General features: G+C 40.8%; 3 protein-coding genes across 3 annotated transcripts in view; 2 read left to right on the top strand and 1 right to left on the bottom strand.

Moving 5' to 3' along the window:
• Positions 1–19,223, bottom strand: part of LOC117217518 (dynein axonemal heavy chain 1) — a 78,600-nt gene that overhangs the window by 26,551 nt on the left and 32,826 nt on the right. The window lies entirely within an intron of this gene.
• Positions 1–19,223, top strand: part of LOC117217531 (uncharacterized) — a 40,746-nt gene that overhangs the window by 12,131 nt on the left and 9,392 nt on the right. The window lies entirely within an intron of this gene.
• LOC117217529 (uncharacterized) lies at positions 10,195–17,897 on the top strand. Its single transcript, XM_076524447.1, has 4 exons — positions 10,195–11,066; positions 11,394–12,140; positions 15,478–16,407; positions 16,694–17,897. The coding sequence occupies exons 1-4, from the start codon at positions 10,278–10,280 to the stop codon at positions 17,444–17,446; spliced, it is 3,219 nt and encodes a 1,072-aa protein (XP_076380562.1). The 5' UTR covers positions 10,195–10,277; the 3' UTR covers positions 17,447–17,897.

The following is a 19,223-nucleotide window of genomic DNA, read 5'->3' as shown; positions in this document are numbered from 1 at the left end:
TCGCATACCGACCTTCCTTGTACAAACTTGCCTCATCGCTCTTTTCAAATGGCGCCTTTGAAGTGCTTGGACCGTCGTGAGCACGCCTCTCACGTTCTCGTCGAAACCCGCTGACATTTCTTGTATATATCTTAGTAATTTTACTATATTTTGATTGGATTTCTTGTGCCATTTCAAGAGAAAACTTCAGGGAAACATGCATGTCTCAGAAAGTTGCGCTGAAATAACTCAATTTCCCCGTAATCACTAATAAACTTTAATGTCCCACGAGAGGGGACATCCGAGTGATATGCTAGAATTACGATAAGGGTTAATAACAGTTGAAAGGAATCCCTAAATGACTTCTGCCCCATGTAGACCTTCCAGGTTAGCAGCACTTTGCGGTAGTGTGATCATTTACCCGCACAATCCTCCCACTCCTACTGAAAGATGAATACCGAAGAGGTGAGAAAGAGCGCGGGTAAGTGCGGACGCGAGGGATGCTCCTATATTGCAAGCAAATGGTCGCACTGCTTTTCAGCACTTTTGTGTCGCAGGGGTAAGAGTGAGATAATTTCTTCTCCGCGTTCGACGCATGTCAGAGTAATAACCCTGATTCGTGGACCGACGCAACTCTTATCCCAGCGACACAAGAGTGCTACAAGCCTGGATGGCCCGGCCCCGTGCAACAGATACAATTATGAATTTACACAGAAATTCGCAATTTAATTATGATCGTTATTAGCCCCTTGATATACAATGACGAATTGGGATTGTCATTCATTTCATGTGCCACCGTAGACTTTGACGAGTCTAACTCGTCAAGAGCTGTTTTCAGCGGACGCCGTGCAGTGTATTATTAGATTACTCAGTTGCTTCACTCGCGCGCCGATTCTGGTTTGTTTACAATGTTCAAGATGCCCCGCCCTGCCTCCTTCTCGACAGTTCCAATAACAAAGTTGCGTTCAAAAATCGGTAATCCAAATTTCAAAATAAAACATTCCCTTTCTCGGTTTGCACAGAACTCTGTTCGGTTGAGCGAAATTAAATAATATTTTTCGACCGCATCGAATCCCGTCTTATTTGTATGTCAAGGAATTTAGCTATTCGTACACCCAGCTACGCGGAGTTATTCAGAAATGGTTTCAATAAAGTTCGATGCGGGCAATTAGTTTCGGTTACGCGATTTCACCGACGTGTACGAGTTAATCGAATATTATCGCCTGTCACGCGGATTAACTTGCAAACGGCTGATGCTGTGGCCAGTGCATCCGTATCTACGTTTTATGAATTCACTGCACTCGGAGTAATAAATCCGCAGTTATAGCTATTATAGCTGTGGCCAACGCCGAAAAAACCCAACGGTTCAATAATATATGAACGTGTAAATTAATCTTTATCCCGTGGTTCTATCAATCCGGGTTCTTTTCATAATTTCCAAACGATGCTTTCTCTACATTCAAATTCCCTCGCCCTCCATTTTCTAGTGTGTTGATATAAACGAAGCCATTCGTATTGATACAAGCCATTATTAATTCGTCTTACTAACGCAGCCTCTTTTTATTAAAATCCTATATATTATTAATAATATAAAAATAAATAATAAAAAAATATATATAATAATATAAATAAAATAAAAATAGAAGTAGTTCAAATAAAACTAAAACAAAAACTATATGGACTATCTCAAAACTAGTACTTAGAACGATTTACGACTGTTTTGGAACTTATAACGACTTTCGACTGCTTTGGAACAACTTACAATGACTTGCGACTGCTTTGGAACAACTTATAACAACTTTAGAACAACTTAATCAACTCAAAGAATGATCAACGACGCGACGACACAAAGTATACGTGTTATATAGGAAATAAGGGAATATCAATCAATTTTTAGACGAAGCTCAATTATTATCAGGTTCAAGTTAACATATTTCAGAAACGGCCTAAAATATTCTAAAATTGAAATAGTTTTTAATTTGCCGTTTGTTATATCATAAGAATCTGAACAATTTTCGCGACCGGGATTGCAACGAACAGTTTCATACATCTTTTTCTGCTGCACAGAAAAAGTGGTTGCATGCAACTGAACGATAACATTGTCGACAAAAAATGAATGCTGTTCTTTTATTAAAAACGTAAAAGTACACAAAAGTAGTTAATATTTGTACATTTCAAATCCAATAATGATGCATAAGGAAAAATCGACCGTTAAGCAGAAATGGGAAAAATGCGCGAATTTTTTTCTGGAGAATTCACAGAATAATTCTACAGAAGAAACATTTGGACAATGTTTCTGATTAAAGGGAAAAAAGTATTTTTAACGATCAGCTATCGGTTATCAAAACGCGAAGCGGCGTATTCAACGTGTTGTGGAATATTGAAACAACAGTAAATAATAGAGTTCAACGTTTTGCTCGAGGTGGTGCAAGAAGATTGATCGGACGAGAGTTTGCGTCGGAATAATGAGCCGTCGGTAGCAAAGGGCGACTAGTACGTACGAAAAATGACCAATATACAATTCACCATGAAAATAATCCGTCTGAATATGTGGAAAAATATACAAATAAATTTCCATTCGGAACCAGTCGTCGTAAATAAACCTATTCACACAGTCTACGAACGTGGATAAGTTCCAAGCCGTATACGCCCACGCGAGTCCATTTACCAGGCGTCTTATTCGACGCCAATAACAGTGCAGACGTTTTCATACATCTCCCTAACTTGACAATATCCTGACGGTCATCGACCAAAATGGAAAATACATTACAGATTTAAACTTCATTCCAAGTACAAAAAATTTTTTATTTCATTGAACAAATCGGCAACTACTTAGTTGCCAACCTAATACAACCAAAATGTATTCATATATAGGGTGTCCCAAAATTATGGTATTTCCGGGAAATGGTGGGTTCCTGAGATCATTTGAAGTAACAGTTTCCTTAGCTCAAATGCAATTCGCGGCTTCGTTTACTTCGAAAAAGAGCCAATGAACCGAACTGGGCTTCGTCTGCTCGTTGGCTCGCGTAAACGAAGCCGCGGATTGCATTTGCGCTAAGGAAAAAGTTACTTCAAATGATCTCAGGAACCCCTTATTTCCCGGAAATACCATAATTTTAGGACATCCTGTATATTGTCCCTAGAAGTTATCGGATCGAGGGCCTTAAGTGGGTCGAAAGAAAAGTAGGGAAAGAAAAATTAATTGCAAGCAATGTGCTATTGCGGTTGCAAACGTCGCGTTAAACGTCGTAGTACTCATCGATTAAGTGCATGTATGTAATATCTCCGGACTCGTGTGGTCTGCTACCCTATTTAATTTTTCGTTTGCCGGGCCTCGGGTGTCTAATCAATTGGTTTTTTCGTTCCGGCAGTGTCAGTCTCGTTTATTTCGGTTGCGGTAGAGGATGAATCATCTCGCGCGACACCCACGCAAGCTCCGAAAATTTGACAGCTAATGGACGCGGACGCCGCCTATTTTCAATGCACAGAGCTTCCGTAGTTTTATTTTGGCTGCCGACAAAGAATAACACCGCGGCATGCAAGCTGAGAAACGTCCCCGTTCCCTTGGATACGTACCTCGACTTATTCTTTAGCAGTCACTTTCTGTTTTCCTCTATCCTGCTTTCAGTGCTGATCCTTGCGAGCATAGCAGAGATTAATTATTACCGGCAAACAAGGAAGTTTCTTTTGTTCAGTTGGAAATCAACGTCGTCTCGTTTAAATAGTATAACGAGAAAAATCGAGGAGAAAACTACTGCGCGATCTTAAAATATTCATTGACAAGTCCTCGAAGGCAGGACAGAAAAATCGCCTGTAACTCAAAGGCAAGTTGCAGTCAATTTTTATTTATTTCTCAGAAAACTAAAACCTTTTGCACAAAGAATTTTTAAGATGTGTGCGCATGTACAGTAAATTCTCCCTAATTGACGCTCAGCTTGTACACAAAAATGGAGAATTTGGGAAGAGGAGATACGATTATTCGATTCGTTTTTATAATTGTTGACAATCGGTAACCGCAAAACCGAGTCGCAATGGTCGAATAATCGTGCACAATCCGAGCGTCGATTAGGGCGAATTTACTGTATCTCGATGGCAAATCGTAATTTGTAGTCGTGTTTTAATTCAAAATAAATAATAAAATCCAAGAAGATCCTGAATCGATCATTTCAGAAACATTAAATTGTAGGTAAGGCGACCAGATCGTGAATTGCAGAGAGCAGTTAATGCTGATGTACAGCCCACATCTATAAGCCGTACCTGTTTTATATACCAACTTCGGAGTTCCGTCGTGTTTTGCACAAAAAGGATGACAAAAGAGCTTGAACATGCGTAAATGTACGGCTGAGGGACTAATATTAAAATGGAAACAATGGGAAAAATGCAGGCTTTGCAAAACGGAAAAGGACGTAGTCCGAGGAAGAATTTCAAAAGACGTGGCCTCTTTAACCTCTTAGGTACGACGCGCTTGGCCGCGGATGGCACAAAAACCGTTCATGACGATTTCCACTACGACATTGCGTGGGGATAGAGTTCAAAATGAATAAATTATGATTTCTTTATACATTTTCATGTGACGACATCGAAGTCCTTCATTAAATAATTAATTAATTAATTATTATTATTATATGCGAAGAATACCGTCCAAAATCATGATATCCATGAATATCATGATTATATCATGATATAATTATATTAATTATATAATATATATAATTATATAATTTATTATTTAATATTATATAATTTGTACCGTTCAAATTGATGGTATCCACGGAAACCACTATAATGGCGCACCGTCAAGAAGTTCTCTCGTGTCAGAGAACAGCGTAATCTGGGCGAGAGTTGAGAGTTTAACAAAGTACCAGGGGCGGAATCAAAGAGCAGTTGTAGAAGCTAGAGAACCTTTCGATTCGAATGAACAATGAAATCGTACGGATGATGAATGAAAGATCAACAGAAGACTACTAAAAATGCATTACAATGACATTTGTACAACGTAACCAAGGGTTGTTATGTGATATTGTTGCCATTTCTGTCGTCAAGTTACCTTGATCTATAATCAATGATATGGCTGCACTGTGCTTCGACTGTTTACTGTATACACGTGACAGTTCATGCATTCTAGATTTGAAGTTATGATCTCGTTCTGGAAACACCGGTATTGCAAACAGTTCGTATTCTCTCGTGTTCGATGTTCTGTAGAGCAGGCCCGGGGAACTGGTGACCCGCTGGCTATAGTCTCTACTCCCCTCATGCAGGCTTCCCCCACTACACCTACGTTTGTTACCTTACCCCACGCATGCGATCGTCAACGTGATGACGAAAACAGTAGTACATATAGCGGAAAATAGACTGCTGAGTAGAGGGGGAAGGATAGAAGAAGGGCAACATGTTTCACAGGCCTGCTGTAAAGTACATTGTTTATATTAATAATGTGATCAACAGTTTCGAGTAACAATATATGTATATATGTACATATATACGGTGTCTGGTGTCTGCCGTATACCAGCGGCAATATACAAAGTCATCCGTGACGGATGACCTGCCCTCCCCCCCTCCCGACCGCTGACATCGGCTGTTTAGGATACCGCTGCGATTGATGGAACATCGAGCCCCAAAACGCTATTTAATCAAACAACGTTAGTAGTGGTATTCAGCCAACAGAGTGTCGTGAGAGTATGCATGTGCCATTAAAGCAGTTACAAATTAATAAAGTTTTTCTTGTTACATTAATACAATTCAACTATTATTTAAATTTATTCAAATTTCCATTATAGGCTCCGATAAGAAATTAGAGAAAACATCATTTCTTTACTTCTTTGATCATGCCAACAAATTGAAAATAACTTTGTTCGCTTGGCCTAATTATAAAAAAGTTATTCCGTTTTAAAAGGTGTGCGAATTTTTTCTTTACCCACTGCTATTTACAAATAATAACAATGGGTTGCAATAACTTCCAATTTCGTTACACATTTCACCCATGGCCGGGAATAGCGTTTTGAAATTGGCGGGAATGGCAAGAATGAAATTTTCTCTGTATCTATTCACCTATAATACTATGTTCCACCGTTTTCTGTGAAACGAGGATCAGAACATAAGAAATAATGTTAAATATGAAAATTTTGTTGCCATTCCATCATCGGGAATTTCTACGATTTCACGAGTGGTTAATTGAAATGCAGCGATATCTGCATTTTGTTCTCTAGAGCGGATGAATATTTCATGAATCTGATCAATGTAAAAGTCTTCGTAGTCGCGAAGAGAGAATTGGGTAAATACCATTTACATCGGGCATAACGCGGTTCGTACTTGTTAAATAATGCTTAGTTCTGGATATCCGGTTAGTAAAAGTTCTAGTATAAACAAGAAGCAAGGGTGGACAGAGAACATGAACGTAAGACAACGTCACGTAATGAGGACGAGAAGTAGAAAATGCGCAGATGGGACAAGCAATGAGTAAAAATGTATCTCACTTTTTCAAAGTTCTGGCCTGTAATTTGAAGAACTGTTTCTCAATTATATTGTATTTGAATTACAATTGTATTTAAATTATACTCGTGAATAAAATGATCAATAATTCAATGAACTGAAAGGTCTGATTAATTGTATCAAATTGTTACCGATACTACTGATACAATATTAAATGCGAAACTCTGCATCCGTCGACAAGCGACGGTAGCTCGTGTGATTATGATCGATAACGATGGCTTAGCGTCATTGATAGTCAATAGGACGCGCGTGATGTTCTCGTAGCACGTGTCGCGTGATTTAATCGGATCGGAAAGAGCAGAAAATAGTTCAGCTAGACAAGACGCTGAGGAACCGGGAATATTATGCTTCCGAAAATAGGCTGCCGTTCTTTCAAGTGTGCTACACGAAGAGCATAGCTTCGCATCAAATACAAATGGGATCGATTAGGATAGTGGAGCCAATTACTGTGGGATAATCGATTACTTCGTTTTTCCTTTATTTTCAGGCGTACTTAACTTAATATTTATCAAATAAAACATAATATATCTTTTTTATTTAAAATCAATTCACTATTTATTTGTATAATAGTCGGTAAGGATGATCGATAGAAATCGATTGGTACGCGGAGCGCATTTGTCGTGGCGCACTCGTCGAAACAAACAACCTGTTTTTCGCTGGGCGTTGGCCACGAAGCGAAAAGTAAGAGTCGCTCACCAACCCTCGAACGCGAAGCTTACGAACCCTTATGTGTCTTATTGTCCATTAGTTGAACGTTGTTAAACATATATATAGAAACCATATAGAAAGTTTCGCGAATTCAGTGTCAAAAAATTGAAATAATTTTTATGGTATTTTAAGAACTTCCGTCTTTTACATATTTAATTTTAACGTATGTAGTAGACTAAGGCTGTCGCAGGATACTAAAAAAGTTAAACACGAATAAACCGTTGAAACGAAATTTTTTGATACTGAATTCGCGAAACTTTCTGTGAAGCTTATGAAAAAGCTTAAGAATTTAATTCTAAGATAGATATGGCATGGATAACATATGACCCAGTGTTGGTATTCTGCATCTTGCGAAACGGTCGGCTGGAAGAAAGAAATCATGCTTCCGAGGCAATCGATCGATCGAACGTTAACTGCTCTCGCGATCAGAAATTTCCGAATCGTACGACAGACATTTCCGTGAATTGTGTTCGAAAATATCTGCCGTAGCACGAGCACCTATAATTAGTTCTCAACAACTATTAGAGATACTTATTGGATAACGATAATCGTGACTTTTTATCGATTCGATGTTTATCATTCGAATATAACTAATCGATATTCACCAACTTGAACAGAGTGGTTTTTTCTCCTGATAATATTGCTGCGACCATCACGAGGTACAGATATGGAAATTATGTACATTAAATTTTCAAGCAAATTGGATAACGCTTCTGGAAACCGTGGAGCTTTTGTGGAGGATGTCGAGAAGTGGTCGAACGTTCGCCATGAAATACTTTAAGCAGCTAAAAGTACATGAAAAATTAATCTTCCGGTAGCAACGTTGTGGCTGCCATTTTCAGTGAATTGGTTAATATTTATCAAAGTTATAGAATATTCTCCGCAAGGATGCATCAAAACACGGTCCCGCGAGCACTCGAACGCGCTCGCCATTAATTCTCCGCCGGCAAAGTGTTTTTATACTGACGCGACTGGCAGCTCGGAACTTTCAAGTCCGGTCTTGATTTTTTAATAACAATTCTGGAATACTTATTGCAGTTCCCACTTTAATGTACAATTGATGATTGAGTACTTTTAGTCTGGGTACTTTAAAGATTTAGATTGCCGGTGGAGGGTTAAACTTTTAACTCTGGGGATAGGTGGGTTAAACACTGTTTTGCAAAGTTGAGGACACTCATATTTATGCAATTTAATATTTTAATTAATTGGCTGTGAACCTACGGTAGATGTGTAAATAAGCGAAAACAAACATTTACGTAAGTCAAATCGTATTAGTAAATTATTGATACTGTTGCGATTAAGATTGGCGAATTGTGTAGTGCAGTGAATGATTGTGTCTTCCACAACGGTATATTTGGTGTAACTTGGGTTTTCATTTTCTTTAAAATCATATGCCTCCAAGAGTTAAACAGCGAAAATGTTCGTAGAACGTGTGACGCGAATAACTGCATATTCGTCGATTTTAAGAAACAATCTGCATACATATTTAAATTGTATCAGGATCCCAGGTTAATTAAATCATCTTGAATGAGAGAATGTATATTGCAATTCACAATTTCACGAAAAAGTTATCGACAAATAGTAGAAATAGACTCTTGGAGATGCAGATATAAATGTCATCTGTGAATAGCCACGTAGGAGTAGCCATGCGGGACCTTGTTATTATATGATCAGAATGTACTGAATTATATAACACGTGTAATGATTTGTCAGATATGAATCATCTTATCCAATCCAGCGAAAAGATGAATGACACCCATTACGCAAGCCCTGCAGATATTTATATGAGCCTCGGAAATAGTTGAGAAGTCTCGTCCGCGGCTATTGCCGCTAGTCGTTCCGGCCAGACACTGCCAAGAAAAACAGAAGTCAATGAAACCTGCGAGACACATTCAATTGCCCGCGCAGAAACCTCATGAATATCGACCCCATTGAGCTCCTTGGTTTTCCGTTTTCTCGGAACATTTGCATAACACGCGATCGCAATAACTGGCACAAATTCCGTATGATTTATAGTCTGTCCGAATGTTTTCAATTTTCGACAAATTGTCGGTGCTCGATATGTTAAAAATTTTGTACGGAAACTGTGCAACGATAAACTTGTTGAATTCTAGTCTTGTGTGAACGCTCATCATTTCAATTAGGTTTTAATTGAAAATTTCGTCGAATAATGAACCGACCCGCGGTTCATTATTCATTATTATATTAAAATACCTCGGGTTCCATTGGTCGACTAATTTATATAAATCTCCATAATACGTATTATGGAATATTAAATAGTAGTAATAATAAAAATAAGTAATAATTATTATCGACTATAATTTATTCCAAATTTTATATAAACGAATAACGTTGCAACGCAGAAATGTCCAGAAATTTTTTTATATTGGCTCTGGGAAAAAGTTCGTGGCATTTTCCCGATAGATGTCGTCAATTGTTAATAACTCACGAACAACTTATTGCAACAATATCATTAAACGCTTCATTTAAAGGTGACACATTGAACCTAATTTTGAGCGTATAAACATCGTGGTGGTGCAGTACTTGGAAAGTTGTTGGCGTTTGAAAATCGAGAGAAATAATGAGATATTTTGCTATATTTTACAATATTATTACGACAAAGGGAAGAACGCTGCGCAGGCTTGTGGAAAAATTTGTGCTGTGTATGGTGAAGGTACATTATCAAAATCAGCTGCGCGGAAATGGATCGCCTCACTTTCGTTCTGGTAATTTTGATATGAAAGACGAGTCACGCTCTGGTCATCCAGTTACTGAAAAAGCTAATGAAATTGTTGAAAAAGTCCAGCAAGATAAGCATTCACTGTAGCACAGTGAACTGAACCGGTTTATAGCTACGGAAAACACACCATCTAATCTGGGAGTGAACGCGCTATCTGTTATTTAATTTGGCTCTTGAGAATAGAAAACGACGCAGATTCTGGAGAGCGCGTGCGGAACTTATCTTGGAAAACGTCAGAGATTACATGTTCGCTTTCTGATACTTGTTATGCTACCGACTTAATCGCGTGTTGGTGTCCCCCGTAAGAGGATTGTCAACAAGACTACCGCTTCGAAAACCGTCTGCCATCTCAACGATCGAGATGTGTGAATTGACGACGGCCTTGGCCCTCGTTCTTCTGTGCCTGCTGGCCTATCGATACCTATGGAACCAGACCGCGGTGTTCGAGGAACGCGGAATAGAGTTCACGAAGCCATGGCCGATCGTGGGCAACATGGCACCGGTGTTGTTCCGTCGGAAATTCATCGGCGAACACGCGAGAAATTATTACTTCAAGTACGAGCACCTCAAGTACTTCGGATTCTTCAACCTGGTCTCGCCGACGATCGTGATCCGCGACCCCGAGCTGGTCGCTTCGATCGCCATCAAGAACTTCGATCATTTCACTGACCACACCAGCTTTGTCAACGAGGAGATGGACCCGCTGATGGGCAAGAACCTGTTCGCTCTGCGAGGCGATCGCTGGCGAGAGATGCGGAAACTGCTTAGCCCAGCCTTTACCTCTTCAAAGATGAAGACGATGTTCAAACTGATCGTCGACTGCGCTGACAAGACGGCCGCCTTCATCGCCGAGGAGTCTGGGAAAGGTCGATTGTGGGACATGCAGGATATGGCACGACGTTACACCAACGATGTCGTAGCGACCGCCAGCTTCGGCATTGCCGTAGACTCACTGAAGGAGCCCAACAACGAATTCTACAGGGTAGGAAGGGAGTGCCTCAATTTCTCGACTCTGGTGTCATTGAAGATGCTGATAGGCAGAAGCTTCCCGGCGCTCAACAAGCTGCTGGGCATTAAAATATTCGGAGATAGGCCGCGCAAGTTCTTCACCAGGGTCGTTGCCGAGACCGTGAAGATGAGAGAGGAGAAGGTGAGTCCTGGCGAGGGCTCGATGCACTCTACTATCGGTCTTGGTTTTCGAGATGGTTGATTTCGAGGAAGAATGCATTCGTTGTATACAAAACATTATAAAAACATGTTTGTGCGTTTCTAGTGTTGTACGAAAAATGTCTTTCTTTTTCGACTATTTTTTTACTTGAAGGAGTATTCGCGCTGCTTACGAATGAAGTGCGCTTTTTGTTCGTTTCAAACATCGTACAAACATGTTCAAATCCGGAAGCCGTAGAGTCTGCATTTTAAGAAAGCAGCTTGCCCCACCTTTCCCTTTTCTACGTAATCTCTCAACTTGCTTCACCAGGGTATCCACCGACCGGACGTGATCCAGCTGATGTTGGATTCTCGGGACAAGGACGGCAAACGTTTGTCGATCGACGAAATGACGAACCAAGCTTTCGTGTTCTTTCTGGCTGGTTTCGAGACTACATCGACAATGCTGTGTCTAGTCGCTCAGTTAATCGCCACCGAGCAAGAGGTCCGGAAGAAACTTCTGGTCGAGGTCGAGGAAGCGCGTCGTAAGATTGAGGAGGGCGAGCCGATCTACGAGGTGATCAGGGACATGGTGTACATGGAGGCGTTCCTGGACGAGTCTACGCGCATGTACCCGATAGCTGTATTCCACGACAGGGCCTGTGTTAAGGAGTTCGAGCTTCCTCCGGCTAAACCCGGTGCAAAACCTGTCAAGGTCAAGCCTGGGGATCTCCTATGGTTCATGCCGGCTGGCATCCACCATGACCCGAAGTACTACCCGGACCACGATGTCTTCAGGCCGGAGAGGTTCCTGAACGGCGAGGTCTCACCGCACACGAACATACCGTTCGGTATAGGCCCGAGGGTCTGCCTCGGACAACGGTTCGCCATGATGGAGGCCAAGGTCCTCTTCTACTTCTTGCTGCAGCGATGCGTGCTGGAGCCTTGCGAGAAGACCACCGTTCCCCTCAAGTTTAGCCCCAAGTCCATAATGATGACCCCTCCTACCGGCTATTGGCTGAACATCAGGAAAAAGACCGACGGTTCCGTGTCCAATGGCACCGCCTCCAATGGATCGATTTGAGGATTTCTCGCTGAGCTTCTGCAACTTCCCCAGTGTAGGCCGATGGCCGATAAAAAAGATGCGGGTCGAGCAGCTTTTTAAGAACCGCATTTAGCATCAGGTTCAATTACTCTGCAAATGTGTGCTCACAACCGGACCCTTTAATGTTGTATATTTCTTGTGAACGAAAATCATGTGGCATGGAAAACTTTTAAAAGAGTGTTCTAGTGTGAATTTTTGCAAAAATAATTTCTTTTTGCATATACTTAAAGGGTATACAAAAAATACATCTTTGGAACCTTACGTGTGAATTCATAAAATTAGCGGAGTTACGGTTGTTTGGAGGATCCGACCACCTTAAAATCATTACCAATATACCAATTACCAATACTAAACTTTAAAGGTATTTTTCTGGAAGCTATGTTTTTCAGGACGGTGTCCACGATATCTCAAAATCTACTTCACCAATTGACTCAAAACTTTATGTGTCATACGTAGTCACATGTGTGACTACAGCCCCTACTATTTTTTCTATGTTCTAGCTTTCCGAAGTTTAATAAAATATCGATAATCGAATTTCAAAGAAACGCTACTTTTTTTACCGCCGTTTTTAAATCACTTTTTAAATGATGTCTTTTTATTTCAGACAAACAGAGTGGCCGGAATCACGGACACCGTGAGACGACCTTTTTTAAAAGCGACTACGTTTGAGAGTATGCAATACCTGTAATTTTAACGTTTTTTGTTCCAAAAAATTTTAAAACGTCGTTGAAATACGTTCAGATAAACCTTGTTAATTTGACTGCAAAAGATATAATAGCTTCATTGCAAAAAATTCCCTAGCAAAGTTAAATAAACTCGCACTTCACACCAGAATATTTCCTTAACAGCAATGAATATCTTAAGTAGACCTTCCGAATTCAAAAAATGGAAGCCCTTTCATAAAAAAAATTGTGTGGCTCACATGAAAACTAAGTCTTTCGGAAGTAGTGAAATATCCGGTTTTGTCCCATAGATGTGGGTTATACCGGATACCTGTTAAATAACGAATATAATGTAATATGAAAATAAAATTTGTATTCTTATTTTTTCAAAATAAGTAACAAATATTATTGTAATTCTATTTTGATTGAGATAATTTGGTAGTATTAGATGTACTAATTGCTAGGTACTTAATAGATAATAGTCAGATGTATTTTAAAATTTATTTCAGTGAACAAAAATCGCATCAACACCTGAGCAACTCTCGCGTGCCCATTCGAGACATCTAATACACCGAATCCACTTTCCCGCGAATTTAGAGTTAGGAAAAAGTTATAACCTGTTTTTCCTCGTCATCAAGTATCCGGTTTTGTCCTGAATGAAATACAATGCAAAAGGTTAAATATTTATACCTTAACAAGCAGTTAGAAGATTGAACAACACATCATAAATGTTGTGTAAAGACTGCTAAATACGATGCAATATTTACCGTAATGGATTCTTTACACCCAAGTGTTAATAAAAAAGATAATTCACAAACACAACACTGAAATTTTTCATCTCCAAATTTTTTAACTAGGTTCTACGAAGAACGACAATGTATTCTAGTCTGTGACTGATCACAAACTGACGCGAGATCGTTTTCGAATTTGATAAGAACTACGTATCGAGAATGCTGTATTGAAAAGATATAAGCTTTTAAAGATATTTGTGATTTATTGTAGCGGTTATAAGAAATGTTTGAAAATTCCTTCCATGCAAAAATGCAAGCTTTCATTCGTCAAGTTAGTGATCCTCGAACCCTTTCAAATATTCCATCTGTATTGAATATAATAGTTTCTCAAAATCGATCTTCTGTTTATTTATATTAAAAATTCAATTTCTATCGTATTTTTATAAACCAACGCTTATATAAACTTTGAACGCTTATATAATATAAACTTATTATAAACGCTTATATTATATAAACTTTGAACGCTTTGAACGAAATATCTTTTCAATAAAGCATTTCCGGACACAAGTTTATATGAACATTTATCATCTACTTGATCTCAGTAACACATAGTATAAGTTTGGACCCAACCTTTCTGGACATCCTGTATATCAGTAAAATATGTATACATGTATAAACGTACACCGATGTAGGGTATAAGACATGAGGATGAATAATCTGTGTCCACCAGTTCGCGTAATATCAACAAATAATATGTAAGTGTAAATAATAATACTAGATTAAGAGCGACAGTTATATAACAATAACGACGAAATAACAGTAACAACGAGATAACAACATCAAAACAATAACGATAAATAATCTAGACTACTTAGCAATATCGCGGCGATATGAAAAATGGACAATTTGGGAAGAGTTGATACGATAATTCGAGCCTTGCGTCTCGTCTTTATAGTTGTTGACAATCGGTAACTATAAAAACGAGCTGCAAGACTCGAATAATCGAATAATTCTCTTCCCAAATTGTTCATTTTTGTACGCAATCTGAGCGCGAATCAAGGACAAATTACTGTAATTACGAAGAGGGAAATTTCCTTCTCTTCAAACTGAAGAGAGAATTATTTCCAAGAAAACAATTCAGTAAAGTGGTCGCCTATAAGGACTTTCAAACGACCGGGCCCAGATTCTGTACTTTTCGTCACTTTTATGACCCGTCTTTGAAACTTGACCGCCTACGTCATGCACTTAGTGAAGCCAGAATTTGCGCGTCCGTAAATTCATACCTTCCATCGTTCCAGATCCGCTACACTAACGAAATATTCGCTTAACCCAGCGTTCAATTAAATTTCTGCGTACCCATAGACCGATGTAGAGGCTAAAGGCACAATCAGTGAATGTTGTTATCGACTAATTGGATCTATTGGTTTAGTTACGCTATTGTTATGTCAGGTTTTAGTTGCCCACTGCGTGCGCACAAAGATGCATCACTTATTGCAGCGAATGTGCTGCAATCGCCAACAGATTTCTCAGCCTGGTTTATAATTGATTAAAACTCATTGCTTCAATGATTCCGAAAATGCTTCTACCGAAACACGACAAACAATTTGTTGATATTCGAAAATTTAGTGTTCGGAGACTTTCTGGAGCCATTGCGTATCGTTATTATCATATACTTCGGACAGTTGCACATTTGCACCATGTTCTGGGACAAAGACCTATTTTAGGTTGCTATCGTGTATCACGGTTAACTCAAGGACCAGTCCCTGTGGCACAGCGAATTGAATCGGTTCATGGTAATGGAAAAACACGCCATCTCATCTGAAAGTGTGCGCGCTATCTGCTATTCTGCACGGCTCGTCGAGAATAGAAAACAACGTAGATTCCGGGACCCATGTATGAAACTTATCTACGACAACGTCAGAGATCACATGTCCGCTTTCTGATAGCTATTATGCTAACAACCGCCGGCGCGTTCTTAGTTGCGTGCTGGGGTCCATCGTAAGAGGAACGCCGACAAGACTACCGCTCCTAAAACCGTCTACTACTTCAACGATCGAGATGTGTCCGTTGACGACGGCCTTGGCCCTCGTTCTGCTGTGCCTGCTGGCCTATCGATACCTGTGGAATCGGCCCGCGGTGTTCGAGGAACGTGGAATAGAGTTCACGAAGCCATGGCCGATCGTGGGCAACATGGCACCGGTGCTGTTTCGTCGGAAATTCGTCAGCGAACATCTGACGAATTATTACTTCAAGTACGAGCACCTCAAGTACTTCGGATTCTACAACCTGATCTCGCCGACGATCGTGATCCGCGACCCCGAGCTGGTCGCTACGATCGCCATCAAGAACTTCGATCATTTCACCGACCATACAGGCTTCGTCAACGAGGACATGGACCCGCTGATGGGCAAGAACCTGTTCGCTCTGCGAGGCGATCGCTGGCGAGAGATGCGGAAACTGCTTAGCCCAGCCTTCACCTCTTCAAAGATGAAGGCGATGTTCAAACTGATCGTCGACTGCGCCGACAAGACGGCCGACTTCATCGCCGAGGAGTCTGGGAAAGGTCGATTGTGGGACATGCAGGATATGGCACGACGTTACACCAACGATGTCGTAGCGACCACCAGCTTCGGCATTGCCGTAGACTCACTGAAGGAGCCCAACAACGAATTCTACAGGGTCGGAAGGGAGTGCCTCAATTTCTCGACTCTGGTGTCATTGAAGATGCTGATAGGCAGGAGCTTCCCGACCCTCATCAAGCTGCTGGGGATTAAAATATTCGGGGACAGGCCGCGCAAGTTCTTCACCAGGGTCGTTGCCGAGACCGTGAAGATGAGAGAGGAAAAGGTGAGTCCTGGCGAGGGCTCGATGCACTCTACTATCGGTCTCGGTTTTCGAGATGGTTGATTTCGAGGAAGAATGCATTCGTTGTATACAAAACATTATAAAAACATGTTTGCGCGTTTATAATGTTGTACGAAAAATGTCTTTCCTTTTCGACTATCTAGCTAGTACCTTTTTACTTGAAGAAGTATTCGCATGTTCAAATCCAGAAGCCGTAGAGTCTGAATTTTAAAATAGTAGCTTGCCCCATCTTCCCTTTTCTACGTAATCTCTCAACTTGCTTCACCAGGGTATCCACCGACCGGATGTGATCCAGCTGATGATGGACTCTCGAGACAAGGACGGCAAACGTCTGCCGATCGACGAAATGACGAACCAGGCTTTCGTGTTCTTTCTGGGTGGTTTCGAGACTACATCGACAATGCTGTGTCTAGTCGCTCAGTTAATCGCCACCGAGCAAGAGGTCCGGAAGAAACTTCTGGTCGAGGTCGAGGAAGCGCGTCGTAAGATTGAGGAGGGCGAGCCGATCTACGAGGTGATCAGGGATATGGTGTACATGGACGCGTTCCTGGACGAGACTATGCGCATGTACTCGATAGCCACATTCCTCGACAGGGTCTGTGTTAAGGAGTTCGAGCTTCCTCCGGCTGAACCCGGTGCAAAACCTGTCAAGGTCAAGCCTGGGGATCTCCTATGGTTCATGCCGGCTGGCATCCACCATGACCCGAAGTACTACCCGGACCACGATGTCTTCAGGCCGGAGAGGTTCCTGAACGGCGAGGTCTCACCGAACACGAACATACCGTTCGGTATAGGCCCGAGGGTCTGCCTCGGACAACGGTTCGCCATGATGGAGGCCAAGGTCCTCTTCTACTTCTTGCTGCAGCGATGCGTGCTGGAGCCTTGCGAGAAGACCACCGTTCCCCTCAAGTTTAGCCCCAAGTCCATAATGCTGATCCCTGCCACCGGTTATTGGCTGAACATCAAGAAAAAGACCGACGGTTCCGTGTCCAATGGCACCGTCTCCAATGGATCGATTTGAGGATTTCTCGCTGAGTTTCTGCAGCCTCGCCAATGCAGGACGGTTTGAGGATCTTCTTTTGAATTTTCCCGAAAGATCGCGGATCTCGCTGTGTGATTAAGCAAGTGCGAATAGACAGGAGTAATTCACTCTGTCGTGTTACTCAGGTGTACGTGCACACGGTGTCTACGAAATTGTGGTGTAAACTGCTTGGTCGTGATTTTATATGTAAGACTGAGTCGATACATAAATAAACCGAGAATTGAAACTATAATTTTACTGTACCACGTCTTGCAAAGACTCGTGTTTGCAGAATTTATTTCGTGGGACTGTTATCAATATAAAAAATGCGGGAAGGGTAGCTTTTTTAGAACCGAATGTAGCATCAGTTTTAATTACTTTATACAAATATGTACACAACCGAACCTGTAATATATATTTTTGTTAACAAAAATCTACATAACGAGGAAAACTGTTAACAGCACTGAATATTTTGACCTTACGGAATCAGAAAATGGCAGTTCTTTTATAAAAACAGTGATAGAAAAACAGTGATATCCGATTAGACCTGCATATCCCATTTTGTACGACATTCTCCTATACGAAGAATCGTCCTCTTTATCAATCACCATTTCGTTTGTATTTCATTCGAATGACGATTATATTATGGTAATTAATCAGGAACACACAACTTAATTAAAACTTCGTTTTAATTAATTTATAATTAAGTTTAATTGAAACTTCGTATTAATCAATTAGCTTGGGGTTCGCCTTGGAAAACACTAAATTACCCGGTCGCAGTAGCAAGCAGTGACTGAAACTGGGATCATTTATGTAGTTCGAGGAGGCTTCGAGCGCGACGCGTTCCTCGTTCATTCACCAAGTGGTCGTTTATTGAGCAACCGTGTCGACGAGCAACTCGATGGCAATCGAGGAAATTCTAGGGGAAGGAGGATCTTAAACGGTCGAACGACATGAATAATTCAATGCAATGGAGGTTTCCCGCGAGCCACGGGCGTTTCGCAGTTCGTGGCGCCAGCGGACGATTTTCAACGAGCCGTCAAACACTTTGGTCCCGATGAATTGGCAGATACCGAGACGAATACACGTGTTCGCGATTATCGGGTCAAGGTCCCGCGTAGAAGAGACCCTTGTCAAAGAGAATCCCGTGTGAAGTGCCGAATATCACACAAAAGTGCGAATTCAGCGCGGAAATGACGCTTCCGTTTCCCTCTCGAGGAATCTCCTTATTCGTGATCTCTTATTAACCGCCGATTACATTGCGGTTTTGCAAGTCCTAATTTTTATGTACTATTATGCAGGGAGCAGAATAGAAAATTCAATTTGTCAACTAGAAAGTCGCTTCATTCCACGAATCTTAATAAGAGTTACTTCAAGACTATGTTAACCGACCTTTCGTATACAGAGTTCCACGAAGATCGGCTGCCTAAATTATTTAAAAACAGTTTTTTTTATAGAAAAAAGTGTCAAACAGTGTCGAATAACAGAATTTCCAGCTTTAAGAATTTCTCCTGCGTCGATCGTGGAAACTATGCTAATAATTCTTCGCACAACTAATCCACATACTATCCTGACTTCAACGATATAATTTTTTTACTGCATTGTGAACGTTCGAACACGTTTAAAGAGAGCGACATGCGTTTAATTAAGCACCGATGCAAAATTTAATTGCACAAAGTATAATACATCGGAATACCTTCCCTCTTTGAGGAATCAGAAATGGCGACACTGAATTATTGTCGTCCTAACACAGAATCATCTGGGAAATGAAACAACG

This window comes from Megalopta genalis, chromosome 9 (assembly GCF_051020955.1).
Source record: "Megalopta genalis isolate 19385.01 chromosome 9, iyMegGena1_principal, whole genome shotgun sequence".
Lineage (NCBI taxonomy): Eukaryota > Metazoa > Arthropoda > Insecta > Hymenoptera > Halictidae > Megalopta > Megalopta genalis.
Note: the sequence above shows the minus strand (reverse complement) of the source record. Positions and strands in the feature narration are given on the sequence as shown.